Source organism: Camelina sativa, chromosome 10, assembly GCF_000633955.1.
Source record: "Camelina sativa cultivar DH55 chromosome 10, Cs, whole genome shotgun sequence".
NCBI classification, from domain to species: domain Eukaryota; kingdom Viridiplantae; phylum Streptophyta; class Magnoliopsida; order Brassicales; family Brassicaceae; genus Camelina; species Camelina sativa.
The window spans coordinates 11,242,778-11,253,613 of record NC_025694.1 but is presented as its reverse complement, the minus strand read 5'-3'; the positions used below and the strand labels follow the sequence as shown (position 1 = coordinate 11,253,613).

Genomic DNA, 10,836 nt, shown 5'->3' with positions numbered 1-10,836 from the left:
AATACCAACCTTGATGAATTTGAACTTGATCATTTTTCTCACCGAAGATTTTCTTGGCGTTCACTAAACCGAATTCGAAGTCGTTAACCCATTCAAGCGGTTGAACTGAGCCTCTCCAAGCAACCACAATATCTCTCCGGCCAAGAAGCGCCGTGCCTTGGTCGTCTGTTACCGCCACGTAACCCATCCAATTCGACTCCTTTGTCCATCCCTCACGTGAAACTGGGAACAATAGGAATGACTCAGGCACGTGGACCTGTGATGTCGCGTATAGAAACTTGGTTACTTTGTACTTTGTGTACGGATGTGCTTTCTCTAGACCCACCTGCATTTTAAGAAAACAAAAAACGGGTTTCTTGCATAAGAAGAAAGTACCTTTTCCCTTTATTTATTAATTAAATAAATATACTTCTTGCTTCGATTGGTGACATTATAAAATAGTATAAAAAATGAAAAACAACATATGTGGAGTAAGTTGTAATATATCATATTGTATGTACACTCTAACAAATAAAGCATATTCCATCATTTGGGTAATTTACACCGTTTTTGATTGACGTAAGATGAAATAAGGCATATTGCATCATTTGGTTAATTCTACAAAAGTATATGATGGGTATAACAAATTAACCTTGGCACATAATAATTGAAGGAATTTCAACTTTTCACGTTTCACAATTCTAAAAACTGTACCGATCGATCAAAACGTTAGATATGTAAACTTTTCTTTTCATTTTTTCCGATGTTACCTTGGCGAAGAAGTCTTTTCTAGAGTAGATGCTAGCGCCAGCGAACTTAGACTCGGTGTTGATGTTGAAAGTATCATAACCAGCCTGAGCCATCTCGCCGTAATGTATGATATATTCCCGGAGATCTTGATCCAACGGCTGTAGCATCCCTTTCCAGTGGTTTAGACCGCTCAGATCTCTCCATCTCTTTGCGAATTCTTTAGCCACTATCAACTTCTCCTCCTCTTCTTTCTTCTTCCTCTTCATGATTCTCTTGAAGCTAAAACACCTCATCGCTTTCTTGTCTTCTTCCTCCATAATCAATCGTTCAGAAGTTTATTTGATTAGAGAAGAAGCTCTTTGAGTCAAAGAAGATGAATTATGTTGAAAACTTTACAGATGATAGTTGGTTTGATGATATAAATATTTAATCGCGTATCTTAGGCGTGCTGTAGAGGAAGCATCGTTGTCGATATATTTGGTATTAAATATCAAATTTGTTTGATAGACAAAAAGTTTAAGTTTCTTAATATATCCGGAAACAAGTTCTTTTTAACGTTTAAGGAAAGCAATAGCTCATCAAACAAACGATTCCTTTCTTTTCTTATAATCTTCTTTCACTTTTCTGTCATGATCTATGCTATGACTATGACTATTCGAGTTGGAGTTGACCAAACCAACCAAAAAATATATAAAAGGGTTCGATGTAAAATTGGTTCAAATTTCAACTGAAACTAAAACTGTACCGAACCTTACCAAACTTGGATCAAGCTAGCTATCTATATTTGCTAAACCGTAAAGTCAAAATTCGAACGAAAAACGAATCGAGCATATCTACTAACATATTACGTGAAAGCATGAGTGTGGATGTCACTAATTGAGTAAATTTGTCAATTGCTTGTAAACGTGGAGCAAGCTATCTAACGTAATACTGATAAATGCTTTAAATAGGTCGACACAAATTTATATGCGATTTAACTAATAGAAAAAAAATAAAAATGATTTGCAACTAATTATATACAAATAATTTGATCTTATCTCAAATTATAATTTAGACGATATATAGCCACGTAAAGCTCCTAAATTGACGGTCATATCATATGTGTGTTACCAACTAAAAAAGTCCACACGTTGATACATTACATGATTTCAGATCACAATTATATAGATTGATTTGTTTTTTTTTTTAATATTTTCTTATTCGGGAAAGCTTCGTAGCATGGAGGCTTATTAAAACTGTGCACTTATTATCACGTTATGCAAATAAGTTGTTAAATAAATCTAAAATCCATAGCGGGTTAGTGCATAAATTACTAATAAATTTGTTTCGCATAATAAATATTTTAGTACTAAAAAAATATTTGTGTTGAAACTAAGACAGGGCCGTTGACAAAATGGGCTTGAAGCTTTCATTTTTTCGTCCATATATAGGGCCTAATTTCTTCTCTTCTACTTGTTTTTAGTCTCTCTCACACCAAGTTTAAAAGATTTTTTACATGTGAAACTTGACCGTCACAATATATCCGGTGAAAAATTGATAATTTATTTGACATGGTACATCATAATACTATATAGAAAAAGCCATCATACTATAGGATAAATATATGATTGTACAGCTGCAGAAAATCCAAATGTACAGTACGTAATAATTGGTGTACAATGTTAAAGTATGACCATTTTGGTGAAAAACTGAAAATGGTCCTGAGTCCAATGCATGGCTTCACAAGGATCATTGCACTACTGTCTCCACAAAATTAGTCACATACACACGTGTAATTATAGATGACCACAGAGGTTGTGTGTTACCCTCACCCTCACGCCTCAGCGATAGACGATAGCGTTTGTCAAAATTGGTGATATATATCCTGTGAAATCCTTTGAAATGAATGAGTTTTTTGGATTAGCCTTAATAGTCATGGGTTTAACAGGGCTAATTAACCTGTTAGAGTTTCGAATAATCCTTTCTATTTTACCAACCAAATAAATTAAATTTTAAAAATTTTAAATAGATTAATTAGTAAATAACAAATATGTAAATTATTTGAAAAAATAAATATATGATAGAATTTAATTAGGTGCAATATCATTTTTTGAAATTTAATATTTGTTGCTCAATTTTTTGATTTATTTTTCAAAGAAAAGACTAGTGATTTACAATGTGGGAAATGAATTAAAAACCTGAAGTTGGTGAAGCTAAGAGAAAAAAGCTTTGGAACCAGAGCAATTTCAAGGTTGAGAAAACTTGAGGGTGGAGAAAATCATATGCCAAGGATGATGACTGATGTTTATGATAGACGAACTTCAAACCATATGTGCAATAGTCCGTTAAACTTGCGAGTTTTTTCGTAACGAAGACATTCCTAATGGTCTTGTCAATGATACGTGGGATGTGAGATGTCAACTGTCGAGAGCCAACTTTGTTGACGTCGTTTTTTTTATTTCTTCTTTCCACATATGATGGATCGATTGGTTTGGAAGATCATTCTAATCAAGTTGTGGTCCAATTTTGTAATTGTTGTGTGTTGTGAAGTGGATAAGGGTGTCGAATTTAATTACCGGGACTAAGATTTTGGTATAGAATTGTTTCACTAATACCAAATTGTGAATGTGTAAAGATCCCCGAAAAAAGTGTATTATCATGGATGGCATATGATTTTATTTTCTTAAAAATAATAATTTCAAATTTACTAATAAGTATTGGTTTTTGTATCTTAAACAAATATCGAAGTCGACCAAAAAGAAATACACTATTGAAGTAATTAAAGTCCTCCTGCTCAGAGTTGTAACAAGGAACAAAAATGCTACCTGTAATTGGACACTTTTTTCCTGTCTGACGGCACATGTATTTGGACACATACTAATCTACGTAAACTACTCTTATATCATAGCATAATATTCAGATAAGTTTCTTGTTGTAGAATACTTGGTCACTTCAAAAAAGTAAGTTTATTTTCTAATCGTGGTAGTTTCTCATAACTAATTTCCAAAATTTGCGAAAAAACTTAGATATTTTACCTTACCACTTAGAACGTTTACAATTGTCAAGGATCTATACAATGGTGATCCTTTTAGATGGTGGGGTGCATATACTAGACCCACAAAAGAACCTACTAGAGAATCTTTTTACCATTCTAATGTCGTGTTACTGAATACCACTCTTTGGTTCATTTAAAGGAACATTAAATGTATACAATAACATTTAAAAGAATAAATATAGTTATACACCCTAACGCTGATTTAGAAATATATATGTATACAAGATTGGCTATTAGATTAATAGGGTTGGTGTATTGATGACTGATGGAGTAGAGATAGATATGGATACCATTTTATTTTATTTTCTTGCTTAGAAGCATAAACAAAAGCATGTGGGAAGAGAAAGCTCCCTTTAACACCTCTAATATGGCTAAGAGTCCCCAACACAAATCCTTTTCATAAATTCACACATACAACAAATTTCCATGACATAACCAGCAATCGAATAGAGCCCACTTTTGAGAAACAAAGATGCAATACTCTAAATAGGAACAATTCTTTTTAATATGTCTAATTACAATTTTGTTAGTACACAAGTCAACATCACCAACTTCAAAACTAATGAACCTTATTTAATGTGAGGAGACGACCAAAAATTTTAAATGTATATACTGTAAATTAAACTTTCATCTTCTGATCCAATCTAAAACCCTATAACAAGGTAATCAAGTTTAAAACAAAATCATGGCACCAGGGATCATAATCAGAAAATTTAAAATGTTGTGTGTGTATAAGATATAGTTAGGTATGTGTTGCACATGTGTGTTAATATGTATAACTTTGTGTATATTTTGTATGTTAAAAGCAAAGTATAGAAGAGACAAGATGTTGATTTTTTGTAAAAGGACCACCTTCAAATATTGTTATTATTAGAGTTTTATTAATTAAGAAAAAAAAACATATACAAAATATACACACATGGATACATGTATGCCACCCCCACTAGGTTATGTGACATTCTTTTCAATTCTCTGTTCTTTCCCCTTCTTCGACGCTGCTCACATTAACTTTCCCTTTCCCTTTCATAGTTAGCTAAGCTTTTTCTCAATAAATCAATCTAATCATTCTCAAAAAGACCAACCAGTAAACACGTATACCTTCTTCTTTTTGTTTTTTTGTCTATCTACATTTGAACATCAAGTTACTTAACTGTTCGGCGATTAACTTTTGTCTGTGTGAAAAAAATTGGAACTATGTCGAAATTGGGGAAAAAGATTGGAAACGACACGGTTTGTTAATTCCGAAAGTTAAACAAAACTATAAACTTTCAACCCTCTAACGATGAAACATATACAGTATATAATATTGGTAAAATAATTATCAAATATTTTATAAATTTACTCAAGATTATTACAATCAATATGTTGCAGTGAAAGGTCCAATAGTATCAAAATATCGTCATTTTATTATATCAACTAGATAATGATTCACGTTGTTTGGGTGAAATATTAAATTTGTTAATTATAAATTCGGTAAAATCTAAAAACAATCCAAAAAACCTGTGATTTGGTATTACAAATTGATATGATCTTGTTTTGATTGGTGTTAATATAACACCATTGCAATTATTGGTATAACATGTTAGTATATTAACTTTATATATGAAAATTACAATTAGATTATGTATATGTATATTGTCAACATTATACACTTAGTATTGTTTATATAGTGAATATTGTGTATAAAAAATAAGTTTTAACCAATTAAATAGTTAGTTATTGCTTCCTAAGATTTTTGAAATAATAAATAGAATCTGTTAAATAATATCATTACATAATTTCGAAAGATATTGTTTTCTTATTTTGTAAACAAATATTAACTTTTCTTTTGTTAGTTTTTTAGATTAATTAAAATACAATAGCATTTTTTGGTATATGTCACATCAAAGCTGGTTAAAGTTCTAACAATATTGCTTAAATAAGTATATAAATATATTTTTAAAATAGAAACAATTTTGTATCTTAGTTTTAAAATATATATGTCATTATTAAACGATTTAGATATGTAAATATTTAATCTTAGTTTTATAAATAAAATTAATTTTTCTGATTGTTCTAAATAGTTTGTTATTGTTTCTTAAGATTTCTGAAAAAATAAATAGAATCTGTTAAATAATTTTATCAAATAATTTCGAAAATATTGTTTTATTATTTTACTAACCAATATAATTTTTTATTTTGTTGGTTAGTATATTAATTAAAATGTAATACTCCATCTGTTTCACAAAGAGTATCATTTTGACACAACACACACAAATTAAGAAAAAAATAGAATTATACATGTTTGCCCTCATTTAATAAGTGACTAATGGTTTAAATTCATTGAAAATAAGTTTTGAGTTAAAGGGTAAATTAGAATATTTAATGTAAAAAACACATTGAAATCGTAAAGTGACGGTGTTTGTGAAACAAGAAAAAAACTCTAGAATGACACTTTTTATGAAACAGAGTGAATAACATTTTTGTAATATACCACATAATATTATGGTAACAACATTGCTTAAATAAGTATATAGAGATTTATTTTATAATTACTAATAAGTAATAAGAGATATAGATAGTGTTAAGCTATTTTTATAACATTAAAAATTAAAATAAAGATATGTATTAATTTGTGTTTGATCAATTTACAAAAAGAAGGGCAAAATCAATATGATCTGTGCTGAGAAAGTAATGCGGGAAAAAGTCAGCATCCAAACAGCTCTTCTTCTCCCAAAGTGTTCTACGTTTGAACAATAATAATACCGAGTTTAAGTTATGATGGTTTAATAACAAGGAATCAGATATACTAGGAAGCTATGTGCCGGTTTAGATTATTGGGTTAAGTATTATTTAAACTTTGAATCATAAACAAATACTTATTTAAATTACGGCTATTTAGATGATAATGACTCAAATTTAAAGTTTATTAACTTTGAGTAAGGAGGAAAATTATGATTTTTGTTTGAAAATCACCATCAGAAAAAAAATATTAAACGTTATGCATTTCGCACAGAAAACAACCCTAAAACAACGATGTTTGTGGAAATCGAAGCAATGGTACTTTTACCGTATAAAATTTAATGTGGGGGTTAAAATCAGACCTTAAGTAGCATTAAAATTAATGCACGATAATATAGTTACTTTACCATTATTAAATCTAATCGTCAATAACTCTATTACCGTTTATTGTGTCTTTTTTGTTACCATAAATCTAATCGTCAATAACTCTATTATCATAACAGTTATTTACCATAGCTTCTTTTTATTTTTGGTGAAAGGCTAGGGGAAGAAACCCCCCACGATTTTATTAAGAAATGACTCGCCTATGGTGTTGAACACCACCAGCATCATCCCGCAACAACGGTTCCACTAACACAGGAACTACAACAAAAACATGAAAACCAGAAGATAAAGAAAAAACATAGTTGGCTAATCCATCCGTTAGGTGATTAGCTTCCCTATACACATGCACGATTCATACTATCCAGTTCCTTGTAAGAAAGCCTTGGCACATACATACCAGGAAAGACAAAGAATGCAACGAAGCAATCCCTTGTGTTAAAAAACCTGTCACCACCTTCGAATCCACTTCCAGCTCTAACCATTGCACTTGATGCTCCCACGCCATACACAAACCATAATACACACCCTAGAGCTCTGCAAGCTGTGTCGAACACCTGCCAATAGTCACTGCAAAACCACCGCACCACTTCCCTGAACTATCCCGCAATACCCCTCTCGCTGTGGCTAAACCCGGGTTACCCCGAGAAGCCCCATCCGTATTCATTTTAAACCAACCCAAGACCGGAGCCTTCCATCCCACCTCACGATCCACACGTACACCACTAGCATCCCGAACGCGATCCTGCGTGTGCACCAGAGTCACATGTGCTGCCAAATCCTTCACAAACCGAACACGATCTCTACACCTCCTATTCTCACCAAAGACATTACAACACCTCCTCTTCCATCCCCACCAAACAGCAATAGCAAACAGCATGGGCCATGATCCCACACTCTCACACCTCTGTCCTACCAGATTGTCATAGAGCCACTCAAGCAAAGACATTCTGAAAAACGATTGTCTCTTATTTTGCGGTATGATACGAGCCCACAAACCAGACATTGCAGGGCAATCACGGAGCACATGAATAATAAACTCCAGTCCTCCTCGACACACCTCACAGACATCGGAGTCAGATAAATGCCTCCTCTTCCTTTCTACATTCGTCATAACCACCTATTGAGCAACAAGCCACAAGAAGCACCTAATTCTCTCCGGGACCATCACCCTCCAAATGCAATGAAAAAAGCACTCATATCCTGCTTAACCAAACCATCCTTCGTCAACATCCTATAAGCTGATTTAATCGTGAATTTTCCTTCTGGATTACCCCACCAAGATAGTCGATCTGAAGCACCCGTGAAACTATCCAAAGCCACTGTAGCAATCTCCAATCTTTTGTTATCTGTAAGATATGGATTAATGCGGGCGTAGTCCCAACCACCATCCTCTCGCCAAAGATCCCGAGCAGTGACCATATCAAAACTAGTGGGCAACACCCCCGTCACCTCATCCACTAACGGTGTATCCGAAAGCCAACTATCAGTCCTAAAGCGTATTTGGCGTCCATCCCCAACAACCCAACCCTATCCCTTTAGCACCATGTCACGCAACCCCACACCCACACTCCTCCAGGTAGATGACCAGTTACTTCTCGCCACTGTCCAAGCATGATCATGCACCTCCCCAACCTTGTACTTATGACGAACTACCCGAGCCCATAGAATGTTGTGATCCTGCAGCACTTTCCAACCTACCTTAGCAAGAAGGGCTTTATTCATAGCCGACGCTGCTCTAATGCCCAACCCCCCTTCATCTTTAGGTAAACACACCCTTTGCCAAGCCACCAAGTGTTGCTTCTGTTTCTCTGCAGTACTACCCCACAAAAAATCACGAGACACTTTGTCTAGGCGGTCCAACGTTGCTTGTGGTAGTTTAATCATGCTCATAGTATGAACTGGGATCGATGCTAACACAGACTTGGTCAAAGTTAACCTACCTGCAAAACTGAGTAAGCGACCCTTCCATCCGGCTAATCTCGAGAAGACTTTCTCTACCACCTCCCCAAATGTCTCTTTATTGATTCGCTTCTGTAGGATCGGCATACCAAGATATTTTCCCAGTTCCTTTGTCGACTTAATACCACTTACTGCACTAATTAACCGCTCCATCTCCCTGGATACATTTTCATAAGTGAATATTTTAGACTTCTCTAAACTCACGTTCTGACCTGAGGCTGCACAAAACCTCTCCAAAACACCTCTAATCACACGTACTTGCACCACTGATGCCTCTGCAAACAGAATGAGGTCGTCTGCAAAACAAATGTGGGACAACCGCGGACCCGTTTGGGACAATTTGATTGGCTTCCACCTCTTCTCCTCCACTGCGCCTTCAATCAGGTGACAGAACCGTTCCAAACATAACACAAACAAATATGGAGACAGAGGATCACCTTGTCTCAGCCCTCGTGAAGGTTTAAAGGCATCAGTTTTCTCACCATTCCACAACAAACTCATAGAAGGACCCGAAACACACGCCAATATCCAGTTCACCCATGTCTCTGAAAAGTTGACTGCCTTTAATGTATCTTCGAGAAAGTCCCATCGAACTTGATCGTAAGCCTTCTCCAAATCCAGTTTCAGCAGCATCCAACCCTTTCTCCTTTTCTTCGCGCATGGAATGAAAGGAGTTTAGTTACTATAACTTCTTTAGAAACGAGTTTAATTACTAATTTCTTGGAAATAAGTTATTAGTACTACCATATTACGTAAAAAATAAATAAAAAAGTAAGTAATCCCATCATTCCCATCATACTGATCATTCTCAGTATTGCCGAACACAAACTGAAATTGTCAAAGACAAAGGTAAAAGAACCGAGAGGGACCAAAGACTTAAAAGTGTTGTTTACTTTGGTTTTAAAATTTGAAAATCTAAGATGAACAGAAGAACGTTCCTCGTCATCTGTGCAGTCTCTACTTAAAAAATAAAAAAATAAAGCATAGTTTCAATTTCATTCAGATTATTATTCTTCCAACGGTCGAAAAAGGTAAAAACCAATTTATTATAAAAATACATTATACAAAATCTTTATTTTTTATTTTTATTATCAATCCTTCCAAACAAGTCTCTCATCCTTCTTCTTAATCCCAAAGGCCCAAACTTTGAATCATCACTATCACTCTCTCTCTCTCTCTCTCTCTCTCTCTCTCTCTCTCAAGAAACTGCACGGACAACGACATGCTTTTAATTTCCATGCAAATCACTCCTTTCTTCTCAAGAAACCATTTTTGAAAAATTGGAACCTTTTTTCATCTCTTATCAGTTATCATCATCATCAAGACATCAATCAATGGTGGCCGGTGGTAAGGTTCGTGTAACAATGGGTTTTCATAAATCACCTTCCACTAAAAAAACCAAAGACATGACTTCACCTCTTCCTTTACCTCTCCCTCCTCCACCTCCTCCTCCGTCTCTTAAACCGCCTTCTTCCGGTTCTACTACTAAACCGTCTACTAATCATCCTGGTAAACCGGGTTTCACTCGCTCTTTCGGCGTTTATTTCCCACGCGCTTCCGCTCAAGTCCACGCTGCTGCTGCTGCTGCTTCACAAAACGGCGTCGTCTCTGAGCTTCGTCGTCAGGTCGAGGAGCTTCGTGAGAGAGAAGCTCTGTTGAAAACAGAGGTCCTCGAGCTTAAGCTTCTCAGGGAGTCCGTTTCAGTCATCCCGTTGCTCGAGTCGCAGATCGCCGAGAAGAGCGGCGAAGTCGAGAGTTTGAGGAAAGAGACGGCGAGGTTAGCGGATGAGAACGAGACATTACGGCGAGAGTTTGACAGGAGCGAGGAGATGCGGAGAGAGAGCGAGAGGAGAGAGAAGGAAACAGAGGCGGAGATAGTTGAGCTTCGGAAACTTGTTGTTTCGTCGGAGAGTGACGACCACGCGCTCTCGAATTCGCAGAGGTTTCAGGGTTTAATGGATGTGTCGGCGAAGTCGAATCTCATCAGAAGTTTAAAACGGCTCGGGTCG

General features: G+C 35.2%; 2 protein-coding genes across 3 annotated transcripts in view; one reads left to right on the top strand and one right to left on the bottom strand.

Annotated features, from left to right (window-relative positions):
• The window catches only part of LOC104718461 (phospholipase A1-IIgamma-like), an 8,428-nt gene extending 7,202 nt beyond the window's left edge, over positions 1–1,226 (bottom strand). Inside the window, exons 1-2 of one of the 2 annotated variants that reach the window (XM_010436217.2) lie at positions 750–1,226; positions 307–325 (exon numbers count right to left, since the gene is read on the bottom strand). In XM_010436217.2, coding sequence (XP_010434519.1) covers positions 307–325; positions 750–1,046 — 316 coding nt within the window. In that variant the 5' untranslated portion in view covers positions 1,047–1,226. Of the gene's footprint in view, positions 1–9; positions 326–749 lie in introns of both variants that reach the window. The other variant, XM_010436216.2, reaches the window with a different exon arrangement.
• Positions 9,953–10,836, top strand: part of LOC104718459 (protein CHUP1, chloroplastic-like) — a 4,435-nt gene continuing 3,551 nt past the window's right edge. Inside the window, exon 1 of the mRNA XM_010436213.2 lies at positions 9,953–10,452. Within this exon, the coding sequence (XP_010434515.1) occupies positions 10,162–10,452 (291 nt within the window). The 5' untranslated portion in view covers positions 9,953–10,161. The remainder of the gene's footprint in view (positions 10,453–10,836) is intronic.